General features: G+C 53.3%; 1 protein-coding gene across 1 annotated transcript in view; it reads right to left on the reverse strand.

Annotated features, from left to right (window-relative positions):
* Nucleotides 1-26,689, reverse strand: part of CDC14A (cell division cycle 14A) — a 70,756-nt gene that overhangs the window by 24,396 nt on the left and 19,671 nt on the right. The window contains exons 4-6 of the mRNA XM_014549651.1: nucleotides 22,628-22,703; nucleotides 15,724-15,816; nucleotides 5,500-5,579 (exon numbers count right to left, since the gene is read on the reverse strand). Of these exons, the coding sequence (XP_014405137.1) occupies nucleotides 5,500-5,579; nucleotides 15,724-15,816; nucleotides 22,628-22,703 (249 nt within the window). The remainder of the gene's footprint in view (nucleotides 1-5,499; nucleotides 5,580-15,723; nucleotides 15,817-22,627; nucleotides 22,704-26,689) is intronic.

Consider the following 26,689-nt stretch of genomic DNA (forward strand, 5'->3'; position numbering starts at 1 on the left):
CGCCGCCCAGGAGGAAGCCCCGTGCCTTCTCGGGACAGAGCCGGACGCCAACGGAACACGGCTCTCCTGGTGTGGGGCATGTTTCCATGCTGTAGGCGTGAATGAATGAATGAATGAATGAACGAATGAATGAATGAATGAACGAATGAATGATCAGACTTAGCAGAAGGCTACACCCTGCTCGCTCTGCTCATCCAAGAAACAGAGATAAGTGAAACTCACTTCAGAGTCAGGGCATGAAAGGTGACGTGAAGTCAGCAGGTAGAATCACCTCCAACCAGCAACACAGGCAGCGGGAACACAGGCCCCGGGCTGCTGACTCGACAGCCTAACAGCTCCGTCCCCGGCACACAAAGGCTTTCTTTGCATCAACAACACAACGCCGCTCACTCCTGCACACGACTGCAGCCCCGTTCCCCACCACCACTGCCCACGGGAACGGCTCTTGGGAACGGCCCATAGAGAGGACCAAGAACGGGGGCCTGGCCCTTCTATAGATGGTTTGGTGACACTGATCTGGGGCCTTAAAAGTGTGAATGAAAGCCTGGCCTGTGTGGCTCAGCGGCTGAGCCTCGACCTATGACCCAGAAGGTCACAGTTCCATTCCTGGTCAGGGCACAGGCCCGGGTTTCGGACTCGATCCTCAGTGTGGGGCGTGCAGGTGGCAGCCGGTCGATGATTATCTCTCATCACTGATGCTTCTATCTTTCCCTCTCGCTACCTCTTAGAAATCAGTAAGAATATATTTTTAAAAATAGGAATGAAAGAAGCAGTCTGAGCCCATTTTCGCAGCTCAAACCGCTGAAGCTGAACACGGAGCAGATGTAACTCGCCTCCTTACGTGTAGTCAGTGGCTCCTGAGACTCAGCCGCTGTGTCTGTTACCAGGTCCCCTGTCGTGTGCTTCCAGCCACTGTGACAGGGAGCGTCTGACAGTCTGCTTCCCACGGTGGCCCAGCTGAGCCCGGAGCCCCGCCGCCGAGAACGGGCTCCGCGGTGGGGACCAGATCAGCCACGTTTCCGTGTATTTCCCACCCTCGGGGAACTGGCGCGCCTCACCCTTCAAAACGCATGCACCAAAGGCGAGAGTTAGCAAAGACCCATGGGGGTGCGGGGGGACGTGACCCCCAAAGATCAACAGGGAGGAGCAGAGAGGCAGCCAGCCATCGCTGTGAGAAGTGGAGAAGGAAAGGAAAGCCAGGATTCCTGGTCAGGGCACAGGCCCGGGTTTCGGACTCGATCCTCAGTGTGGGGCGTGCAGGTGGCAGCCGGTCGATGATTATCTCTCATCACTGATGCTTCTATCTTTCCCTCTCGCTACCTCTTAGAAATCAGTAAGAATATATTTTTAAAAATAGGAATGAAAGAAGCAGTCTGAGCCCATTTTCGCAGCTCAAACCGCTGAAGCTGAACACGGAGCAGATGTAACTCGCCTCCTTACGTGTAGTCAGTGGCTCCTGAGACTCAGCCGCTGTGTCTGTTACCAGGTCCCCTGTCGTGTGCTTCTCAGCCACTGTGACAGGGAACGTCTGACAGTCTGCTTTCCACGGTGGCTCAGCTCAGCCCGGAGCCCCGCCGCCAAGAACGGGCTCCGCAGTGGGGACCAGATCAGCCACGTTTCCGTGTATTTCCCACCCTCGGGGAACTGGCGCGCCTCACCCTTCAAAACGCATGCACCAAAGGCGAGAGTTAGCAAAGACCCATGGGGGTGCGGGGGGACGTGACCCCCAAAGATCAACAGGGAGGAGCAGAGAGGCAGCCAGCCATCGCTGTGAGAAGTGGAGAAGGAAAGGGAAGCCAGGAGAGAGTGTAAAATAAGTGTCGCTCCCACATGTTTGAGACTCAAGAGAAAAACGTGGTAGGAACTTTCCCTTTGAGGCACAGAGTTAACTGCCTAATGGACTTCAACAGAAGCACAGGATCATATGCAAGCTAACAAACATCTGTTTCAACATTTGAGGTAAAGAGATGTTTTAGCCCTGGCTGGTGTGGCTCCGTGGATAGAGCGTCAGCCTGCGACGGAAGGGTCCCAGGTTCAATTCCAGTCAGGGCACAGGCCCAGCTTTCAGGCTCGATCCCCAGTGTGGGGTGTGCAGGAGGCAGCCAATCAATGATTCTCCCTCATCATTGGTGTTTCTAGCTCTCCCTCTCCCTTCCTCTCTGAAGTCAATAAAAATATATATTTTAAAAAGTTAAACACAGACACACACACACACACAGATGTATTTATAATGGCGGCTCACATCTCCCAGCACCTGTCTGCTTCGCTTTAGAAGGAAGGAGGAGGCAGCCAGTGCCAAGTTCTGAGTGGCTGACCCTCCGAGCCTTTGTGGGACCTGCAAGTTCTGACTTGCCCAGGCGACCAGTCATCGCTCCGGCCACAGGAAGACTCGCTCAGCAACAGAGATGTCACTAGGGGTCATCCCACCCGCAACACACCCTCGAACGCAAACAGGCGGGTGCGTTTCATGCCAAACGCCATTGCAGCAGGGCCGCGCGGGAGGCCTGTGAAAGGCTTTCTCCCCCGGAGAAAAGCTGCATTGTTCTCCGTCACTATGAGATAAGCCACCCGTTTCCACGCTCCAGGCGGTCGGGAGCACAAACACAGTTCCCGCTGCGATGCCAGCGTGGTGTTCTGACCGCCAGGTGGGTGGTGCTCCACGCGTGCGGGTCAGGAAAGGTGCCCTGGGTGCTTCAGAGCGACGGTCACAGAGATGGGGAGGGGGGGAGAGAGGGGGAGATTCCGGATGAATCTTTATTAGAAAGACACATTCAGGATCTTAAAACGAGGAACGTGCTTCGCATTGTTCTCCGTCGCTATGAGATAAGCCACCCGTTTCCACGCTCCAGGGGGTCGGGAGCACAAACACAGTTCCTGCCATGATGCCAGCGTGGTGTTCTGACTGCCAGGTGGGTGGTGCTCCACGCGTGCGGGTCAGGAAGGGTGCCCTGGGTGCTTCAGAGCGACGGTCACAGAGATGGGGAGGGGGGGAGAGAGGGGGAGATTCCGGATGAATCTTTATTAGAAAGACACATTCAGGATCTTAAAACGAGGAACGTGCTTGTAAATCCCCAAGACAGAGAGCTCTAAGCTTCTCTGATCGCTGACTTTTCCATTATTATTCTTTTCCCTCGGTAGACGCAGAGCGCGTAGCCCTCAGCCCCGGCGGCACATTGACATCTGTCGGGAGTTTCCAGAAAGCCCGACACCCAGACCTCACCCCAGACCAATCCTACGCGTTCCTGGGGACAGAACGCAGGCAGCCGTCCTGTTTAACGCTTCCCAGGCCTGAAACCAAGGGCGGGAACAACAGCACCTGGGAAACATCGACCTATCCATTCTCCAAAGAGACTACAACAGCCACACAAAATGCACTCAACAGCACCTGGGAAACATCGACCTATCCATTCTCACATCTTCTCCAAAGAGACTACAACAGCCACACAAAATGCACTCCGGGGCCAACCGGGGGGAGCGTCTCCCACCACCACCCTCAGCCCCGAAATAAACCGGACCCTCAACTCACAGCTGGTGACAACACCCAACACCCACCAGCCCGGCCCCACGGAGGCTGCGCAGCCCCGCCTCCGCTCACCTGGCCCCGCCATCACCTTTCCTGCTGTGCTTTCTGTCTTTGTCTCCAAAACTGGGGCTCGGGGCTACTCCTGCCCGTGGAGTCCATTCCCCGCGGGATTTCCCCGTCGCAGGAAAACGGGGTTTGGCAGATTCATGGGGACCCCCCCCACACACACACACACACAGCAAAGGCATGCGCCCAGCTGATGCCATGGGCCCGGGAGCCGAGACGTGTGAAACGCATGGGAAGCACACGGGCTCAGAGCTGAGCAAGGGGACCTCGCCGACGACTCCGTGAGACTTCAGGGTTCCCCCAGACACTGTGTGTGAGCACCACGGAGGCAGGTTTGCAAAACGCTGCTGCTGGCAGCCAGGAAAGCTCAGCATCGGCCGGGGTCTCGGACAAGCTGCAAGGAGCATGGCTTTGGGGTGACTGGCCAAGAACACGGACTGGAGAGGGGTGTGCACGGGAGGGAAAGAGCCTAAAGGGATCCCTGCCCGGCTCCCAACCCAACTCTGCTGACTCGGGGCCAGGACCCAAAGGTGCCTGCTCCCCTGAAGGTCACCCGCAAAGTCACCGCTGCGACGGATGGACTCGAGGAACTAACGCAGGTGGTAGGGGCCCCTTTCCTCTCGTCTTCAGCCATAGTCGCTCTTGATAAATACGCCGGCTAGCCTCGGGGCAAGCGGCAAGTACAGCTTTGACACAACGGCTTTCTAAGGAGTGGAACACGCTGATGCTGCCGTCAGACACTCCCGGGGCCCCCCAGCCGGGAATGAAGCGTCCTCCGGTCCACACGCACTTAATGAATCAAGGCGGACAGTGAAGCCCGGCGGCATGAGGGAGGCAGCGCTCTACGCACTGATACCCACACATGTCCAAGATGAAGATATCAAGGTGCAGAACAGTAATGCGTGTGCCACATGCGGGGATAGAAACGGGAAAATAAGAATGTGTATCTTGCCTGGCTGGTGTGCCTCAGTGGTTGAGCATTGACCTATGAACCAGGAGGTCAAGGTTTCATTCCCAGTCAGGGCACATGCCCGGGTTGAGGGCTCGATCCCTAGTGTGGGGCGTGCAGGAGGCAACCGATCCATGATTCTCTCTCATCATGGATGCTTCTATCTCTCCCTCTCCCTTTCTGTCTGAAATCAATAAAATTATATTTAAAAAATAAATAAATAAGAATAAAAAGATCTTCAGTGACACCAACTGTTCTCTCCCAACACTGGAAGGAGGAGACCGCCTTCCGGGTGAGAGCCAGATGTGCGGCCGCACCGTGAGTCGGGCCGCGTCCGCTTCGGGAAGATGCTGAGAGGGTCTGATGCTACCTGCCCAGCCCCCAGCACGGGGTCGGGTCGCAACCATCGCCCGTGAAATGGAGGAATGAATGCGTGCAGCAATGAGCTCGAGTACTGAGCGCTAACGAGTCTTGATAGTCCCGGGTGAGAGCCAGATGTGCGGGCCGCACCGTGAGTCGGGCCGCTGAGCGTCCGCTTCGGGAAGATGCTGAGAGGGTCTGGTGCTACCTGCCCAGCCCCCAGCACGGGGTCGGGGCGCAACCATCGCCCGTGAAATGGAAGAATGAATGGGTGCATCAATGAGCTCGAGTACTGAGCGCTAACGAGTCTTGATATGGTTGTTAGCTCCTAAGTCGGGCACCCCTTGCCCTTAAACGGTCAGGATATAGAAAGGGTCCCAGGGAAAATTAATTCCTAAAAGGAGAAAGCTGTTTTATCTTACTAGATGGGGGAGGGGGGGGGACTGGGCAAAAAGGAATAGTAAAAACCACCATCTCGTTTCACTGCCTATAACATCATGGTCACAGTCATGAGACAATTAAAAACAATAATCCGGCCGGACAGTAGCGAGCCGTCCAGCAAGGCGCTACCGCCCAACGTCCCTCACACGCAGCGCGGTACCTGAATGGAAGGTAGGGGGGGTTGGAGCCGGACAGGAGTGCTCTGTAGGCTTCTTCCGGTGTCTTCTTCAAATAGATGACCTACGGCAGACAAACGGCAGCGTTTAGGTCACACCCAAGAACGGCACGAAGCGAGCTGACTCACCACGGGTGCATCCCCCTCCTCCTCTCTGAGGGCGAGAGTCCTGGTGGGCACGGGGATCTTTGCACAGCAACGGGGCTGCCCCAGTGTCCTGTCCGCCCGGGCCTAAGGGTGGGTGAGAGCCTGGAGACTGAGGCAGACCCAGAGGCCGGCCAGGCTGTGCTCAAGGCACACCAACAGCTGCCGGCACGGCTCCGTGGTGAGCGCTGACCTAGGAACTAGGAGGATGGATTCCCGGTCAGGGCACAGGCCTGGGTGGCGGGCTCCATCCCCAGTGTGGGGCGTGCAGGAGGCAGCCGGTCCATGATTCTCTCTCATCATTGATATTTCTATCACTCCCTCTCCCTTCCTCTCTGAAATCAATAAAAATAGATATTAAAACACACACACACAGATGTCACGGGGCGGGGGGGCGGGGGGGTCCCCTCTGGGAGCAGAACAACTGTGGGTCCCTGACGGTACTATGTGCTCACCGCAGGCCACCGTGGGCCCCCTGTCCTCCCGCCTCGAGGTGACTCCGTGCTGGATTAGACCATTAAAGCTCACACAGCCTCCTCAGCAGACAGACCCACCTCCCCCAGGAGCAAGAGGCGTCCTCCCAGGGGAGGGAGGCGGCCGCCCCGTGAACCGCTCTCCACGGTGCCCCGGGCCCGCTCCTCTTATCTGCATGGCTGAGCACGCACGACCCTTGCTCCCACGGGAAAGCGAGCCTTTGTTTTTATTTTTATCCCGGGCCTCAATTATTCATAAGTGCAAAGTGAAACCCCGCGAGGCCATCGCAATTCCAGGAAGGCTGCGGGGCAGGTGAGGGCAATGGCCTCCCACAACCCGCTGAGGGGGGCGTGGGAGAGGCGGGGGCTGCTCCAATACAGGAGGGAGTTGCTGAGTGCACGCTCACCGGGGTCGTTAAAACCCTAGGTGCCACGTTTCCAGGGGAAAATGTGTCATGGATTCTCAGGCCACATCTTCTTAGCTCTGCCTCCGATTAAAGAGAGAGCGAGCCCTGGCCAGTGCTCAGCTGGTTGGAGCTTCGGCCCAAAGGTTGCAGGTTCGATTCCCAGTCAGCACTCATCCCTGGGCTGTGGGCTCAATCCCCGAGGGGCACGTTTGGGAGGGAGCCGATCAATGTTTCTCTCTTCTCTCTCTCTCTCTCTCTCTCTCTGCCCCCATCCCTTCTTCCATCTCTAAAAATAAATTTTTAAAAAAGACATATATCCTCAGTGAGGTTTTAAAAAATGAAATAATTCTTTAAAAAATATAAGAGGTGGCAGGCACTACTCTAGGAAAGTGGCTGATTTGCTCCTTAGCCCTCGTGACCGCCCGAGGCAGGAAGGAGGTGAGCTTTGGTCCCCAAATACCTTTTCCTCCTTTTCACCCGTGTCCACGGGACTGGGACCCACAGCGGTCAGGGTGTCTGACGCCCCAGCCCTGAAGACTGGCTGTACAAACAAACACCAACACGTGAGGGTGAACATCCCCACGATGGCCGAGGACCCAACCACCCCACGGGCCAGCGCTGAGCGCAGCCTCCTCGGGTTAAAGTGCAGACATGGCCTCAGCATCAGCAACCCCCAAACCAAGGCGCTGGCCGTGTTACCACATCCGTTGTCGAAGCCCAGCAGGTCCCAGGAGGCCCACGTCCCTGCCCAGCAAAGTCACACGTAGCCAGGAGAGCGGATGCCATGCCCGTCTCCCTACGCCAGTGATGGCGAACCCTTTGAGCTCGGTGTGTCAGCATTTTGAAAAACCCTCACTTAACTCTGGTGCCGTGTCACATATAGAAATTTTTTGATCTTTGCAACCATAGTAAAACAAAGATTTATATTTTTGATATTTATTTTATATATTTAAATGCCATTTAACAAAGAAAAATCAACCAAAAAAGTGAGTTCGCGTGTCACCTCTGACACGCGTGTCATAGGTTCGCCATCACTGCCTTACGCGAACGTCTCCTGAACAGAGCAGGGCGAGCAGGCTGGATGCTCGTGGAGGAGGAATTAATGACCAGCCGGCCGCAGAGGAGCCACAGAAGCCCAGGGAGTGAACATCTAGAAGAGACGCCGTGGTCTCCCCGCTTAGGTCTCTCCCGCTCCCTGACCTGTCACCAGGGGAGGTCGTGAGCCCCCTTCGTCCCCTCCTTTGATGGCAATGAACACAAGATGAAAAACCGCCGTTCTCCGGAGCATCATCCCAACATGCTGAGATTCTGCTTCCAGCAACTGTCAACAGTTTGGCTCAAATAAACTCACAGACATTCTTTACAGGTTTAAAAACAAACTACTATGAGGTGAGAAATTCGGCAAAGACTTAAAACGTGAAAATTTCATTTCAAAGTCTTGTCCTGGGTTCCCAAGCCTGCGCTTCTCAGATTTCTTAGCATCACGTCCTCTCGGTCGTACGCAAGCACCACAACATGTTTAATTTTCTTATTTTTAGCCATGGTCTCCCCGCTTATGTGGTGAGAAATTCGGCAAAGACTTAAAACGTGAAACTTTCGTTTTAAAGTCTCGTCCCGGGTTCCCAAGCCTGCGCTTCTCAGACTTCTTAGCATCACGTCCTCGCGGTCGTACGCAAGCACCACAACATGTTTAATTTTCTTATTTTTAGCCACATTTTTCTTCTTAATCATTTCCTCCCATTATAACCCGTGACTGGGAAAACAATGTCTGTATTCAATTTAAAAAAAAATAGGAAAAAGGCGACCATTTTTCAAATTCGAGACTGATTCTACTTCTGGTCTAAGGTACTCAGTGGTCAACAATCCCCTGCAAGTTCCATAGGGAAGTCTGACTGCAAATCAGAAACGCAGCTGGATGCTTAGAGCAGCCTGCATTCGACCAGCCTGCTTTCCCCGACGGCGCTAAACGGCCGGTCAGTGAAAGCCGGACAAGAATGAGTCCCCGTCACCAACAGTCTAACACGTGTCTGGGAAGGCGAGTCATCCTTCCTGTTCTCCGTACATCACGGCGCTCGGGGCCTGCGCAATGGGTCACAGGGGTCGAATAGATGGTGACGGAAGAAGACGACCCTGGGCGGTGGGCGCACAAGGCAACGAGCAGAGGATGTAGCACAGAAATGCAGGCTGGAAACCTGTAAGCCTTGTTAGCCGAGTCACCCCCAAAAAATTAATTTTAAAACAAGAAAAAGCATGAGGAAACCAATGAGCGTGTGGATAATACCTCTGACGTGAACCCTGAATTACTCCCCGAGCTTGGTGGGTCCTTTCTGACATCGCAGGCACCTTCCAAATGCACTGCTTCCCCCAGTATTTGGCACTGTGCTCGGGACTGACTCCCAAGCTGAGGCGAGGCGGGCAGGGCAGCCGTCAAAGGAGAAAGATCTTGATGTCAACAGAGAAATAATGGGGAAGAACAGTGAAGGAGACAAGTCAAGACTCTCTGGCCCGGCCGGCGTGGCTCAGTGGTTGAGCATCAACCCATGAACCAGGAGGTCAGGGTTCCATTCCCGGTCAGGGCACAGGCCCGGGTTGCGGGCTCGATCCCCAGTGTGGGGCGTGCAGGAGGCAGCCAACCCATGATTCTCTCTCACCATGGATGTTTCTATCCCTCTCTCTGAAAAGTCAATAAAAACATTAGAAAGTAAATAAAGAGACTGTCTGCGTTACACAGGAGGAAGGCCTCCAAGCTGGCCGGGTGGAACCCGGCGGGGTGGGGGCAGGGAGGCCGAGGGTGGCTGGGCTCCCGTGGATCAGGACCACTTGCAGAGGCTGAGCCTCTCCCAGGAGGGGAGGGGGGACCAGACAACCCACGTATTCATTTAGTAACTGGAGCATGTTCCCAAGGGACCAAAAAGAACCAACGTGTTCCTTTTCAAACTGAAGACGTTTGTAGGTGAGATGTTATCCACACGCCTAAGACGAGGCCAGAGAGCATGGGAACCAATCTCCCGTCTGGACTTGAACAGTGACGGAGGCTCCTCTCCTTTGAGTCGACTCAAGAATAGGAAACCAACAATGAACCCCCAACAAGGAACTGGCTGTTCCCTCCGCGTGTTTACAGAGCCGTTGCCTGGCGAGGGCAGCGGACAGGGAGCGGTGGGTGCCGGCCAGGTGTCTGCAGGGAGGGGCTGGAGCCTCGTGCCCTCGCCCAAGTGCTCGGCTACATGCCATGTGACAGAACTGTCCTTCGAGAACGCTGCAGAATTAATCATCCTTCAGTGTCGATACACTTTTAGCCTGGCCCAGCGCGGCTCAGTGGTTGAGCATCGACCTAGGAACCAGGAGGTCAGGGTTTGATTCCCGGTCAGGGCACAGGCCCGGGTTGCAGGCTCCATCCCCAGTAGGGGGTGTGCAGGAGGCAGCCGGTCCATGATAGAAACATTGATGTTTCTATCTCTCTCTCCCTTCCTCTCTGAAATCCAGAAAAACACACAGTACATTTCAGACTGCATTTTCCACTATTATAATGACGGTTTTCTCAAACAGAGGTAGGTTTTAATTTTTTGTATGTTTTTTATTATACACCGGCCGGGCTGTTCACTTCTGAAAGCAGCAACCATGTTCCCTGAATATTTCCGTTCACTGATGTCAACACAATAGAACTGAAACAAGTGGAGGCGACGTCAGCTTAAGGAGAAGCGACCGAAACCCAACCAGCAGAGGTGTCGCTCACGGACCCCATAAATGCACCACGGACCGGAAGTCCGTCCACCTTCCCCGAGGCTGCTGGGAATGTCCTCCCCTTCCAATCATGCCTGCAGGCAGACCTCGCCGCTTCCAGAAAACACCCCTCAACTCGGTGCACCCGTGAAACAAATGCACACAAGCTTTTTCATGGAGAAAGTCATGATTTTTCAAGGCTACTAATACGATAAAATATATATATATGGTTGTTGATTTCAGAGAGGAAGGGAGAGGGAGAGAGAGATAGAAACATCAATGATGAGAGAGAATCATGGATCAGCTGCCTCCTGCACACCCCCCACTGGGGATCGAGCCCACAGCCCGGGCGTGTGCCCTGACAGGGAATGGAACCCTGACCTCCTGGTTCATAGGTCGACGCTCAACCACTGAGCCGCGTGGGCCGGGCTCTGGGAGCTTATTTACAGCACAGACGAGGCTGGTTATCAGGACCCAAAGGGAGAACAGAAACCAAAAATTCCTGGGAAGATGTATGTATTCCGTTAAACGTGAGAAACAACGCTTCCTCGGATGAAAAGCATTTTCCTAGCCCACAGCTAAACGGAATCAAAGATAGTGTCGTTCCCCCCGCCCAGCTGCAGACTCAGAGCTTCCAAATGCAGAGTCTGAATGATTTTAGGGGCCTGACCTCCTTAAAGCACCAAAAATACCGGCCAGGGTAAGCGCCCGTCCAGCCCACTGGCAAGCAGTGGTCACAGGAGCGTTCTCGCCGGCCAAGCTTTAAAAGGAAGGAACTGGGACCGGAAGCTGCCCGGCCATGTGCCTCTCCTCCCTTCCCCGGAAAGGCCACAGGCACCGCGCTGACATCCGCTCGGTGGCTGTCTATAAACTCGGGAGGCAAATGCCTTTTTTTTTTTTAGGTCGATGCTCAACCACTGAGCCACGCCGGCCGGGCTCTGCATTTAATTTTTAAAGCCAAACCAGGGCATGTAATGTAACTGCTCCTCGGACACACGCTCTCCCCCTTCGGTCGTCACGGCCTGACCGCCCCCCTTGACCCCCGTTTGCAGTCTGTGAACTGAAAACAGCACAGTAGCCAGTGAGGACCTGGTCCTGCAGCCGGCGGCAAGGGCCTGGTTGACCCGTGCTTGTAATTTTTAAAGCCACCTTCTTCAAAATGCTGGGGGGTTGGGGGGCTCTGGTGCCCAAGCACCCTGACCCTGAAGCTGCACTCGGTATTGAGTCCTGGGAGAGAAACACCATGTTGAACTTGTTGGGGCGACACTGGTGAGTAAAATTACACGGGTGTCAGGTGTACCATCCTACGATATGTCAAATGCATGTTGCATTGTGTTCACCACCCCAAGTCACGTCTCCTTCCGCCACCATTTATCCCATTTGCCCTCCCTTCCTCTGGCAATCACTGTTGTCTGTGTCTACGAATCTTTCTCTTTTAACATATATTTTTATCAATTTCAGAGAGGAAGGGAGTGGGAGAAAGAGAGAGAAACATCAGTGATGAGAGAGAATCATAGATCGGCTGCCTCCTGCACGCCCCGCACTGGGGATCGGAGCCCACTAGCCGGGCATGTGCCCTGACCAGGAATCGAACCGTGACCTCCTGGTTCATAGGTCGACGCTCAACCACTGAGCCTCACCGGTCGGGCATGTCTTTCTTTTTTCTTTGCTTTAATCCCTTCACCCTTCTCACCCAGCCCCCAGCCCCTCCCCTCTGACAGCTGCCAGTCTGTTCTCTGTATCCATGAGTCTGTCTCCACTTCGTTAGCTTATTTTGTTCAGCAGATCCCACATCTACGTGAAATCCGATGGCCCTTGTCTTCCTCCGACTGGCCTGTTTCAAAGTTGGTGTCTTGGTCACCTCTGAGCCCTCCAGCTCCAGGAGCTCAAGGTCACGCTAGGGAAGCAGAGGTGCTCACGGGGGAGGGGGGCTCCCTGCAATGCCTGCCGTCTGTCCTGCTCACTTCGCTCTCGGGCGGTCACGGTCAGCCCTGGCTGCGGCATCGCCCACCCAGAGGGGTTTGTGGGTTTCCTACTGGGCACCACAACCTCAATTTCATCTTCTTCACACTCATGACGGCCCCGAGGTCAAACATAAGAAGGCCCTCCCCCACGCAGAGGGGAGGAAACAGGAGCACAGGCATATGTTTCAGACTCACACTCACGATCCGGCAGGAAACCACAGCACGGCCCTGGCCCAGGAGATGCCTGGCTGCCAGGCGATGGCACACCCAGAGCAAGGGCTGGTGGCCCGGCCGGTGTGGCTCCGGGGTTGAGCGTTGACCTATGAACCAGGAGGTCACGGTTCCATTCCCGGTCAGGGCACATGCCCGGGTTGTGGGTTCAATCCCCAGGAGGGGGCGTGCAGGAGGCAGCCGATCAATGATTCTCTCTCATTATTGATGTTTCTCTCTCTCTCTCTCTCTCCCTCTCTGAAATCAATAAAAACATATTTTTAAAAAGAAAGGAAGGAAGGAAGGAAGGAAGGAAGGTCTGGTGGCTGCACCGCACTGTGAATGTGAATTCCACGGCGCCATACACTTAACACTGGTTAGGAATCATCGCAAGAAAAAAGCATGTAACTATGTGTGATGACTCGTGTTAACTAGACTTTACATCCAATTTGATCGTTTTCAGAGTTTTCCTCTGACGTGACCATCCTTCCTTCTTTCCTATTTTGTCATTCCATCTTCCATTCATTCACTAGATGTTTATGAAGCACCTACTATGTGCCAGGCGCAGTTCTAAGCTCGATGCTCCGTGTTCAGACACTGAAGTAGTCCCATCGTTCCACAGCCTGGCCGCACCCCACCCCTTCCACGCTGGCCGCACCTCATCTCTCTCCTGGGACGCCCCCCACCCCGGACGTCCCATGATTCAGTGTGGCAGGAAGGCTCCATGGTGGCCAGCGTCCAGCGGAGAATGCCTGGCCCTAGCCCCTTTTTGAATATTTTATCACCTCCCACACACAGCAATGCATGAAACCAACAAGGTCCCTGCCTTCTAGTCCGGGAAAGAGATAATCAACAAGTAAATACACACATGAATCAGATAACTCCAGACATGGTGTGACAGAGAACATGAAACAGCCAAGGGCAGAGGGTGGCTGGAGGCAGGGGAGCAGGGAACACCTGAGAGAAGGCTCTCTGGGGAGGGACCATCTGAAGGAAACAGGAACGCAGAGGGCGGGGGTGAAGACACTGCCGGTGGGAACAGAACTGGCAAGGCCTTCTGCTGGGAGCACACTCCGGATCCCATGGGTGGAGGGCCACTGGGATGGGAGCATCTGTCTTTTTAAAAGATTTTTAAATTGACTTGGAGAGAGAGAGTGACATTGATGTGCGAGTGAAACATCGGTCAGCTGGATGGAGCCTGGCATGTGCCCTGACTGGGAATCAAACCGACAACCTTTCCCTGTACTGGGCGACGCCCAACCACCTGAGCCCGCCGCCAGGGCTGACGGGAGGACGGTGAGCAAGGAGATCAGAGGCAGACAGGCCGGCTCAGGGAGGACCTCGATGGCACCGGTAAAGAGATCAGACTTTATGCCACGAACTGAGCATCGTAGACAGAGCTGAAACAGGGCAGTGACACGATTCCATTCATGCTTGTGAAGGGTCACTCTGGCCCTGGATAAAGGAAGGAATGTGAGGAGGGGTGGGGCGCTGTGCTGGCGTCCAGGTGAGCAGCGGCCGTGGCCGGCTGGCTGACAGCAACAACCATGCGACAGCGATATGTTTGGAGGCAGAGCTGCCCAAACTGATGAGTGAGAAGAGGAAGGAGAGAAATCAATGTGACAAGTCTCCTCTGAGTCGGCACGTTGCTGATGGTAGTCCACTTCTTTACTGCCCTAGCCGGTCTGGCTCAGTGGATTCAGCGTCGGCCCACAGACAGAAGGGTCCCGGGTTCGATTCTAGTCAAAGGCACATACCTGCATTGCAGGCTCCATCCCTGGCCCTGGTTGGGGAGATTGGAGGGGGAAGACAACCAATCGATGTGTCTCTCTCACTTTGATGTTTTTCTCTCTCTCTGTCTCTCCCCCTCTCTTCCACTCTCTATAAACCAATGGGAAAATACCCTGGGGTGAGGATTAACAACAGCAAAAGGCAAGGACTGGGGGATAAGAGGGTTGTGGCGAGAAGGAAGAACACACAGCCACGGTCAGTTTCAGGTGAGCTGTAACCAGCCCCGGGAAGTGAGCGGGGGAGATGCCTGCAAACTCGGCTCCCGCACCCCTGGACGCTCCCGCCAGCGGCCTGCCTGTCGGGGCTGCTCTGAAAATAAAAGCAGCAGCCTGGCTGGCGCTGCAAATCATCCCAGTCTCCTCGGAATTGGGAGGAAACGTAGAGGCCATCATATCCACCCTCTCGTCTTACAGATAAGAAACCGAATGAAGCCTGGGCGATAGTGGACTCTCCCCAGCATCCCAGAGCCACGCGAGCAAGCGTTTTTCTGGTTCGTGCTCAGGACTCCTTGTACCCACAGCCAGGCTGTGCCCAGACAGGGGGGGACAGAGGGACCAGGAGGGACGGCACGAGGCTTCCGGCTGCCCCGTCAGAGGGCGGAGTTGGCATCTCGGTCCTCGTTCCCAGGCTGCGTCCGCCCATCACCTGGTCACCGTGCTCAGCCTGCACCTGCCACGGCTGGGTCTCCCCCGCGCACGGCTGGGCTTCCCCCTGCGGCTGTGGTCCCCGGGGCAGTGTGGTGTCCAGTAGCCCAGCCTCCCTCGTCAGGGTCTTCAGGGGGCGCCGACCCTCCCCAAGGACGCCGGGCAGTGACGCCTCTGTCCCTGCCTTTCCCCCAGCATCTTCCTACCTGGCCATCCCTCGTCCCTAAAAAGCTATTCGAGGTCGCAGATGTGGTTGAAGTCCGGATGCTTGTCTTCCAAGATCCTGCCCCAGCCCAGCATGTTACAGAAAAGTCTAGAAACGGTCACATCCAAACTCGGTCGCAGGCATGTTACCTTTCAGTGCTCACCGGGGGCGAAACGTCTCATCCAAATGAGCTTTGGAAAGTTTCATCTAGTTTTTGGGAAAGCTGTACTACACGCAGGGTTTCTGATTGGTTTGCCTCCTCGATAGAGGAATAACTGGGCTGGTAAAAACAATGATCATCAGCCTTCCCATTCACTCTAGAATTTCCTTTCATCCAAAAAAGGAACATTTCAACAGCCTTTTCATATAATTTTTTCTGGAAATATCCCTCTCTGGGTATTCTTTTTGTTATAACGCCTGCACAGCCCTGGAATCCCAGCCACACACCGCAGTTCTGAGATTCTGCCATCAGCTACGAAAATAAAACCCAAGAGGGAACAGCCCATCGGTACCAGGTCCACTCTCTCCATCCGATCAGCTCCCAAGCTGCGGAGAATCCCCACCCCCCCCCTCCCCAGGCCACGAACAGCGGGGCCCGATCCAGGACAGCGTCAGCACCCCATCACCCGAGCAATCGCCACAAGTACTTACAGCATAAGCACCTATCAAAAATGCTGCGTTTGCTCTTTTCCGCTGGTCAAAGCAGGTGTAATGCACTATTTTCTTTCTTGATAAACTGTATGACTGGAGAGAGAGGGAAAGAGAGTTAGGGTGGCCGCAGCCACAGGTGGACAGATGCGAGACACACCCTCTCTCACCTCTCCGCGACGGGCCCTGGGGAACCGACACACCTTGGGTTTCTATGGCGTTTGGACGTGAGTGTCGGGAGTGGAGGGTTCCCAGCTCGGACTCTTTGCAGCTCATCACGATGGAAGAACTGGCATTGGACCACGTATGTGTCTTCCCAAGAAAGGAGACGCATACATTGGAAATAACTGAGTTACTAACTAGCATCTTTATCAGAGAAACCATTTCTGAAGATTTACTCAGGATCTTCCATGTAAAGTCCTTTTCACGTCCCACACACCCCCACACACACCCCCACACACACGCCCAGAACAACGGTCTATGCCGTGCACATTAGATAGTCGGTTTTGACATGTGCCCGCCAGTCCATTTCCCTCTTTAACATGTGCACGTGCCCACGTTAACGAGAGCACCGCACTCATGCCTTCCTTCTAACGTGTCCTGTACGAAGCCCCTCTTCATGATCTGGAAATAAATGGTCAATAGAAAAAGATGAGCCATCAACAGGATTCTATCAGCAGACATCTTAATACAACAGCCATGTATTACATTCACGGGTTCAAACAGGTATTGAGCACCTGCTGTATGCCAGGCAATATGCTGCATGCTCAAGCATTCAGCTAAACCCAAAATAAACAACATGGTGTGTGTGCACATGCCAAACAGGAAAGGAACTGTGCAAATAAGAGGGCCTGTTAAAACGAAGTCAAAGTATTAATCAGAACTCAAACATACAACGTGGAGCTCAATAACATCCTCAATTTCCTCATATTTCCAACATTATAGTATTTTTGTTGTTGTCAGTTCTCACCAGAGGATATTTTTTCCATTGTTTTTTCAAGAGAGTGGAAGGGGAAGGAAGGGAGAGAAAGAGAGACATCGATGTGTGAAAGACACATCCACTGGTTGCCTCCCGTACACACCCCAACCAGGGGTGAGGAGCGAACCCACAACCCAGGTCTGTGCCCTTGACCGGGAATCAAACCCAAGACCCTTTAGTGCGAGGACCAACGCTCTAACCACTGAGCACACCAGCCAGGACCCAAAGTTATAGTATTTTGACGAACGGTTTTCATAGTACAGACACGTAACAATACTTATCCATAAACTCACACGGATGGTAAAGCGGCTTGCGATACCTTGCACACTGACCACCACACACAGAATATCTGCGCTTAGAGACTCCTTGGGGATGGAACGGAGCCCAGCGACCTGCCTGCCTTTACCCCCAGCACGTCAAACCCGCCGCCACAGCTGCATGCCTCGCTTATTTGGCCCGTGTTCGCCTTTGAGTTTGACATGCTTGCTTTACCCTCAGGTCCTACCAGGAGGAGAAACCCGTCCAACTCAGAAGTTGTCCAAGAAGGCCCTGTACATTCTGGCTTTCACCCGGGCCCCAGGGAGCCCAGTCCAGAGCCCTCCCGCCCGGGCCGGGCGTGTCTTTGATAACCAAGCCCCACGTGTTCCGAACACAGCACCCTCCTTAGCGCCTGGCCCCTGAGAGGCAGGGTCCCCCTCCAAGCACCACAGTCCCATGCCAGGCCGGCTTCCCAAGGGCCCCGGGAAATAAAAAGGGAGCAAGGACATTCCTTCTCACTGTATAACTACAAATTTTTTTAACTAAATAGGATACAAGTTAAAATGGTAAGAACTTTAGGAGAATTTCCTAAACGTTCGAATCTTTCAGAAATGACTTCAGATTTTTTTAAAAATTCCCCATAAGCACCTACCTAGAAATGTTAACTACTTTAGAATCTCTCCTATTGGGCGCTGCCTCCCGGGCGGGGGGGGGGGGGGGGGGCGGGGGCGGACGACGTACTCCTAGCAACTTTCAAATATACAATACAGTGTTATTAACTATAGTCACCAACTGACCTTACAGTAACTGACCTGTTTAATAAGTTTTCTATCTGACTCTTAGGAATAGTTTTAAAACTGCTAGCATTTACCTTGCTTGGACGTTTTTGGAATTCAGGTGTTTTTCTCAGTTAATCTCAAAAGCACTCCAGTCGAGAAATATCTGCTCTGTGAAGCCAGGCCAGTATCTCCCAGGTCAGACCCATTCCTACTTGAGGAACGCAAACCAACTCCCGGTGAACGGTAACGGGGAAACGGTGTGTGCTGTCTAACTTCCCTCCCTGCCCCAGCCAGGCCTCCCTCTCCTGGGTCACCCTGCCCCAGCCTTACACCAGCAACACCGTTCAGCAGAAGACCGTCTGGCACTAGAATGACAATGTGCAGGCATAACAGAGCTCCTTTTATCACAAAACATTTTGCCAGTTGCAGGTTCAATCCCGGGTTGGGCACGTACTGGACGCAACTGATCAGTGTTTCTCTCTCACATCAATGTTTCTCTGTCTCAAACACACAAACAAATAAACTGCTGGTGTTGAGCATAAATTCCAATTTTTTAAATAGCACTCATGCCCCCAAAACAGGTCTGTGGACTGCACGCAGCCTGGGCACCCGTTTGCTGAGTCTGGCGTGGGTTAGGGGGGCTGAGGGGGGTCGTGTTTGCTCTATCAGCGAGAGCGGAGCACGGGATGTGTGTGAAGCACAGGCTGAGAGCGGTAGCAAGGGGACCCCAGGCACTAAATTTTTAAATAGCACTCATGCCCCAAAACAGGTCTGTGGACCGCAGCCTGGGCACCCGTTTGCTGAGTCTGGCGCGGGTTACGGGGGCTGAGGGAGGTCGTGTTTGCTCTATCAGCGAGAGCGGAGCACGGGATGTGTGTGAAGCACAGGCTGAGAGCGGTAGCAAGGGGACCCCAGGCACTAGCCTCGTAGCGCTCGGTCTGTTGGATGTCTGATGCTCAGCAAGGGGGAATACGGCCAAGGCTACCACAAACGGACCAACAAGGGCCAGTGGTGACCTTCATGACAGGTACGGTCATGTTCAACAAGGGAAAGAGCCCTAGCCGGTTTGGCTCAGTGGATAGAGCATCGGCCTGCAAACTGAAGGGTCCTGGGTTCAATTCTGGTCAAGGGCACATGCCCCGGTTGTGGGATCGATCCCCAGTGGGGGGTGTGCAGGAGGCAACCGATCCATGATTGTCTCTCATCATTGATGTTTCTCTCTTTCTCCTTCTCCCTTCCTCTCTGACATCCATAAAAATATATATTTTCTAAAAGGGTAAAGAAAGAGTACATAAAAGGTGGGACTTGGTATTGCCTATCTATCAATTCACATCCTGAAACCTCCGTTCATCCCCACACCTGCACTGCTCCCCTGAGCGAGAGGCAGAGCTTCAGCGCTCTCCTGGGAACGGACAGGCGTAACGACGGCACATACACGCTTAATGGCACTTGTAAACCAAAGTCCCATGAGGGCAAGGACAGAACAGCACAAATCAAGGTGGAGGCCTCGACCCCGACAGGCACTTCCTGTCGTGGGAAGGAGAGCCTGTGACAGGCTGACAGGCCGAGTCCTAGTGGAGTCACTCCTGGTGGAAAACCAGCCCCGGCGACTCCGAGATGGAGGGGGAGGTGGGCCACAGGCCGCACGATCGCAAACGGCCCGGCCGTCCTGGGGCGCTGGTGACATGCACACACCATGCTTGGCTCAGGAGGTCACAGACCATGAGCCGTCAAAGCCTAAAGGTGAGGGAGGCGATGAAGCTCAAAGCCAAAACGCAAGAACAAACGACTGAGAGAAGCAGTGTCTTCCCTCGGGGAAGGCGTTTGCATGCGGGAAAGTGAAGGCTTCCGGTCGTTGGGTGAGGACACCGTGTTTCCTTACGCTGTGCCTCAGCCTGGCTGCGCTGAGGAGACACTAGCACGGCCTGGGGCATCTGCTCATAAACTAAAACGCAGCCATGCAGCCCACACAAGCGAGCTCAGCCGGAGACGGGGTCAGATTAAGTGGGTGACAGCCCAGGGCCCGGTGACCAAGGCATCATTCTCTTCCAGGTGACCAGGCTAGCCCAGCCATGGCCGCAGCCATCAGCGTCCCCATAGCAACAGCGGTCATCTCTCTGCAAAAGCCATCAAATGTGCTAACGGGTCCCCCTGTGCGCAGCCAGCGCCTCTACACGGTTTACCTCCAACTTGCCCAGGAAAGGGATGTTCTTGAACATTTTCTTTGGCTGCACACAAAACAAAGCACGGTTTACGTCTTCACGTGGCGCTCCCATGCAACAGGGTGAATGGTTTCAGCAAAAAGGAAAGGGTGGCCCATTTCGTTCCACACCCACTCCATTAACGTCTGAGTCAAAAGATCAGAGAACAGCGGCTCATGGACATCATGTGAGCAGGCTGATCCTACGGTCCACAGCACGTGGGGATGCTCTATAAAGGGGGTTCCTCTTGCCCGGCCGGCGTGGCTCAGTGGTTGAGCGTCGGCCTATGAACCAGGAGGTCACGGCTTGATTCCTGGTCAGGGCACAGGCCTGGGTGGGCTGCAGGCTCGATCCCCAGTGTGGGGCGTGCAGGAGGCATCCGATGGATTACTCTCTCTCATCATGGATGTTTCTCTCTCTCCCTCCTCTCCCTTCCTCTCTGAAATCAATAAAAGTACTTTATTTTAAGGAGGGTTCCTCTTGCTGGGGATTTCTGAATGGCCAAGGCTTGCAAACTCCATGGGAGCTCCCTACCACATGAATTCATGCTGCCTCGAACCCCTGACACCTCTATAATCCACAGGAACTGCCTCCAGAAGGTAGCTCACTCCCCCCCCACCCCCCGCCCCCAAAGCCCATGACCTGAGGCAGAAGATAACCTGGTGAAGAAATCTCAACATGTTTTCTGTGGTTGTACTGAGAGGGTGGTCTGATCATTATATCAAAAGGGCTTTTGTGTGCAAGCACCCGATCCGGGGGCGGGGCCCGGCTCCCAGCTAGGATTACGGCGCTGATTCACTCAGCATCGGGGACATGCGCCGGGCCCGCCATCTGCCAGGTACCTCTGTGCTTCAGCACAATCGCCCGTTTCACCGGCCCGCCCCTCCTCATTCCACCCTGAGAGGGCTCCTGGGCTCTTTTGTACATTTACCATTACATTTCTGTCAATATGCTTTCAGACCTTTAAAAACAGTCCTCAGGAGCATTGTAATTGGCCTGTGGGGTCATCAGACCAGGTTTTCAGTGTGTTTTTTAAATCACTGCCCGAGAATGTCCCCTTTTTTCAGTAATACTCTTAGATTTCCCCTCCACCCCCAGCTAGGGTTTTCTTTTTCCCCGGGGAAAAGTGAAATCAATAGTTAAAACTGTATTAACTATTTTAGAAAAAGCTGGTTGAGCCATATCATGTTTATAAAACTTTCAGATTATTGAATCGGTAACAAAGATTTTCTTAAATGACTAAGTTTGAAGGAGGTTCTGTTTTTTAAAATACCACTTCTGCCCGGCTGGTGTGGCTCAGGGGTTGAGCATTGACCTATGAACCAGGGGGTCATGGTTCAATTCCCGGGTTGTGGGCTTGATCCCCAGTGTGGGGCATGCAGGAAGCAGCCAGTCAATGATTCTCTGTCATCATTGATGTTTCTATCTCTCTCTCCCTCTCCCGTTCTCTCTCTGAAATCAATGTCTGTGCAAACAATCCCTTTCAGAACCTGCTGGAAAGCTGTGAATCCTCTCTGAAGAAAAATGTAAATGCACGCAACACTTAGCTTAAATTTCAGGAGTTTTTGAATCCCTTGGAATATCAGATTAATAATGGCTGGTCTAGCCTACCAATCATCGATGACATTTTTACATTAAGTAATATACACAGATTTACAAATTGTTCTCATTTTAATAAATTTTCCCTCTTCTATTTCCCTCATTATGGTAACTATTGACCAGAAATAGCAAACTATAACCCATTACTACTTAACTCTTGTACTTACACTTTTTAATGTCTAGTTTAAAATAAGAAACGAGGGGGTGGGAGGTGGTTTTGTTTGTGATGGTGGTTTCTAGTTTTTAGTTTTTTAATCTAAGCCGATGTTGGATAGAGAATTTTCTATTCTAGTCAACATAATTAAAATGAAGGCCATTGGGAATAAAATGCCTACTAACATACACACACAACAAATAACAAAAGCCCTGGCTGGTGTAGCTCAGTGGGTTGAGCACCATCCCGTGCACCAAAAGGTCACCGATTCTATTCCCAGTCAGGAAACATGCCCAGGTGGCAGGCTCTGTCCCCAGTAGAAGGAGTGCAGGAGGCAGCCGATCCATGATTCTCTCTCATCATTCATGGTTCACTCTCTCTCCCTCTCTCCCTTCCTCACTGACATCAATAAAAATATATAAAAAATATAGATCAATGTTGACTATATGACCCAAATTCCGTGATGATTGCCAGTTCATCACTCTTACTTGGCTGTTAACTCTACCGAGACGACATTCAGGAGAAATTGAACTCCTGGTTGGACAGGAAAACGTAGGCTCCAGAGCTCTCCCGAGCAACGCTGAGCCCCTCCACCCGTCCCCGGGCACCCAGGGTAGCCCAGACGTGAGGGCTTGGAGCATCCACCTGGGAGCGAACAGGATGGGCTCAGAACGACACCGAAAGGCTGGGTGCTTCCTTTCTCAGATCCCTGCCCAGTGACTTCCTTCAGCTCCGGTGCCAATTCATCCTGACACATGAAAGAGGTCGCACGTCCTTCAGGGGGACCCGGGAGGACCCATTTCAACTTCTGCGGGAGCTTCTCCCATAACCTTCCAAAGACCAAGATCACCGCCCGACTGGTGCGCGCCGCACCCCGTCGGTCAGAGCTCACAGTTCAGGGTGTTGAGACCAGGAGAGACGGCACCACGATACTCACTTTCAGTTTCTTGTTCAGCTTACAGCAGTATCTGTACACCATCGCCAAGTTCAGAGGTCCGAAATCTGCATAGAAACTGGGGTTAAGACAAAAACGGGAGTTAATACACTTGTGATTGTCAACCACACGTGTGCTCATTTTCTTTTCATTAAAGCTGCAACCGAATTTCAGTTATCTTCAGGAATAGGGTGAGTTTATAACGGATTCATAGAAATCCAAAGGACTAGCGGTTTCAGCGCACAGGCACTCGGGTACTACAACCAGTGTCGCGTTAGGGAGCCAACTGGGCAGCTCTGCGTCCGCCTCCCTTTCTCTCTAACCTGCCAGGACCTTCACCTGCCAGGCAATGAACCCCACGAACACAACTCGCATGTGGCCTCCACTTGCCGCCGGGTGTATTTCTTTATCATCTACTGCGTCACAAAGCTTGTGGGCTCCGGGTTCCAATTCCAAATACTCCACGCAAACCTTGCCCTCCATTCATCCAGTGGCCTCTGTTCATTCTCCCCGGCCTCTGTAATGTGTGACTCACCGGCTCATCGCCCTCTCTCCACCCCCTGACATCTCCAGGACACGGTCATCAGTCCGCAATCACCCATAACCCCGAGGAAAACGGCTCCTAACCTGACGCCAGCACCCGCCTTTTCCATCTTCGACTCCCTGCCCAGCCTCGCACCTACAGGTGCTCCCACCACCTGTGTGAGCAGCACCAAAAGCTAGCCAGCCCAGCCAGCGTGGCTCAGCGGTTGAGCATCGACCTATGAACCAGGAGGTCGCAGTTCAATTCCCCGTCAGTTCACACACTTGGGTTTCGGGCTCCATCCCCATTAGGGGGCGTGCAGGAGGCAGCCAATTGATGATTTTCTTTCATCATTGATGTTTTTCTCTCTCTTTCTCTCCTTCCTTCCTCTCTGAAATCAATTTTTAAAAATATATTTTTTAAAACTAGCTAATATTAATAATAGGAAGAGGGCAAAGGGGAGGCCAGACATGATCAGCATGGCCATCTGGGCAGCTTCACCAGGAAGCTGCAACATCACACTCCCCAGGGAGCCACCGGGCCACTCCCCACAGATCACTGGGGAAGGGGTCCAGCAAAGGGGGAGGTGGGCACATGCGCAGTGAAGTCAGGGTGATGCAGGGGAGGTGCTTGTCTATCAGTCTAACCTGGGAACAAAGATCATTGGCTGGAGGGGCAGAGGCCCTGCAAGCACGTGAAATCCTGAAATGGTCATTGGTGACGCTCCTAATTATAACCCCAAGACGAAGAGTTCTCCCTCCTGCTCCTTGTGCTCACTTCCCTTCCACGTGAATGAACGAGTGAACAGACGGCCCTTACCTAGCTGATGTTGTGTTGCTGTTTTTCACAAACTCTAGTCTAAGTGGTTCCATTCCCGGAGGAATCACTGCTTAGAGCAGGGTGGTACCTTATTTCCCATCCCAGAAGTTTCGTCTGAAAATGTTCAACTCCTCAGCCAAAGGACGAGCTACATTCCAAACAACACTCATTCATTCAACAAAATGTACACCCACCAACTGAGCAAGGCAGTGCCAGTCAGCATATTTGTTATTGAATTTACTGGGTGACATTGTTAGTAAAAGTGTATAGGTTTCAAGGGCCAGTTAACATATTAATCCAAGAATGTTGACAATACAAAAAAAAATTAACTGCTTTATAAATAGATGAAAAACAAGACACGCCAACTCTTCAGTGTCTTCCCAGCCCTGCTGACGTTTGTCTGCTCGCTCCCTCGCTCCCTCGCTCCCTCGCTCCCTCGCTCCCTCGCTCCCTCGCTCCCTCGCTCACTCGCTCACTCACACACTCATGCGGGGTCTTTACCGAAAGCCGGCTGACCGCCCTTCCCTTACCCACAAGGCGCTCACCACCCAAGGACACGACAAGCCAGTGTATCATTCCAGTGCGACAATGGCTGAGCCGCAGTGGCCTCCGACGCAGAGGGGCGTGACACCCGTGTAGGCGCGTGTACATGGAAATCGTGGCTGACATTCACCCGCCCGGCCCTCTGGGCCACACACACCGCCCAATAGTCTCCCCATCACCGGGCGATTATCAGCATCCCTCCGGTCAGACAATAAAGCTCTTATACCTGGCTGAGACTCGGAACAGTCAAGTTTCAAAAAAGCCGAAATTGCTCAACGAACACTGACCTAAGATCAAAGCACCGGCCGAGTTTTGCCGGAGCCCTCCCGGTGCAATAGGTCGCAGGGACGCTGGCCCCCGGGGAAGAGACTGCACGTCTAAGAAGCGCCCGGCCCCACACCCGTCACAGAGAACCCGGAGGGAAACTGGGAAGTAAGGGGTCTGGTCCCCCCTGGGTGCCTCGTGTCCCTGGGCTGGCGTCTCTGCCTGATGGGCCTCCACATCCGTATCTACCAAATGAGCTGCTGAATTCGACGGCTTCTGAAGTTCTTTCCTGACATTAGATGGTCTTACCCGCACGATTTCTATTCTATCGCATCACATCGCCATTCTGGCCGCTGTATGTATTTCAGACTATTATATATGATCGTGTTTAATTTACACATCACATGGTAGGTGAAAAGGAGGTTCCATGGAAAGTAGCCGCCCGAGCTGATCTGATCATAAATTCTCACCTGGGCAGGTCCTGGAGGGTAGTCACGTCCCAGACACGGAACGTTTTTAGTAAAAGGTTTCTCTCTGCCTCAAGCAAGCCCTGTCCCTTCTTCTTGTGCCTCTAGGCCAACGTGCCTTTGAAATAAGTGAAAAACCACCGTCCAGAGAGCACAGAGGTTACTGTAACTATCCTGGAACTCCAGCCCGCCTCGCTTTCTCCCACCCTCCTGGGACCTGCCTCCCTTCCCTCCGTAACTCCGAACGCACAGCTGTCTTTCCCTGCAGCATTTCAGACCTTGCTTCCCGCACTGCCATCCGTGTGGCTCCAGGACATTCTTGTAAAAATCCTCTCCAGGTCAGGACGTTTCGTGACCCGGGGCAAGCAGCGGGGCCACCTCAGGCTTCCGCTGCGGCTTCTGCACAATGGGTTTGGCCTTCAAAGCCAAGCAGCCGGTTCGATGGTATCCAGGAACCTCCCGGCACCGAGGTCTGCGATTCTGTGACCTCCTCCTGGGAGTGAGTCAATTAATGACAACCCGCTTGGAAGCCGAGACAGTGAAAACAAGACTCCAGGAATGCACTGGGGAGGCTCCATTCCCTCCCACGGAACATTCTCAGGCGGCGTGGGTTAACGCCTTCGTCAACCGCAGGATGGAAGGCGAGTGGGCCACGCAGACAGTAGACGAGTGGCTTTGGTACGAAACAGATTGATGAGCTCGGCTGACGTGGCTCAGTGGTTGAGTGTCGACCTATGAACCAGGAGGTCAGGGTTCGATTCCCGGTCAGGGCACATGCCCAGGGTTGCGGGCTCGATCCCCAGTGTGGGGTGTGCAGGAGGCAGCTGATCCATGATTCTCTCTCATCACTGGTGTTTCTCTCCCTCTCCCTTCCTCTCTGAAATAAAAAATATTTTTTAAAAAAAGAAAAGAAAAGCAGTAAAAGACACGAGATGTTTAGCAAACAGACACGATCTGCTACATAAGCAGAGAGCCCCGATTCTTTGGTGGTCCTGAAAATATTTAGTTGATTAATAAAATTCAATGTTTTAAGTAAATCAAAACCAATGCTCAAAAGTCTGTCTTTCAAGAAGCCATGCATCCCACACGTCGGCGTATCGAGCCCAGCTCCATCTGGGAGCCAGAAAGGAACCTGAGACCAAGCGGCCCACCCACCTCCCCAGACTTTAAAGCAAGAAAGTATCTCAATATCCCGGCCAGCATTGTCTATTTCCTGCTGAAAGACCACAAAGGACACAGATTCTCTTTGCCTTTCATTATAGACACACACACCCTTTTTATTTTGTCTTCCCCTCCCCAAAATCAAACAAAGCAACAAAAGGCAGCCAGCCCCTCCTTCTGATGTGCATATAAGGCCTACATTAAGGTGCCACTTTCTCCCAATCACCTAAAACAGAACCCCTAAATTTACCCCCCATTCCTCCTCCTCCTCCTCCTCCTCCTCCTCCT

Source organism: Myotis brandtii, unplaced genomic scaffold, assembly GCF_000412655.1.
Source record: "Myotis brandtii unplaced genomic scaffold, ASM41265v1 scaffold565, whole genome shotgun sequence".
Taxonomy (NCBI): Eukaryota; Metazoa; Chordata; class Mammalia; order Chiroptera; family Vespertilionidae; genus Myotis; species Myotis brandtii.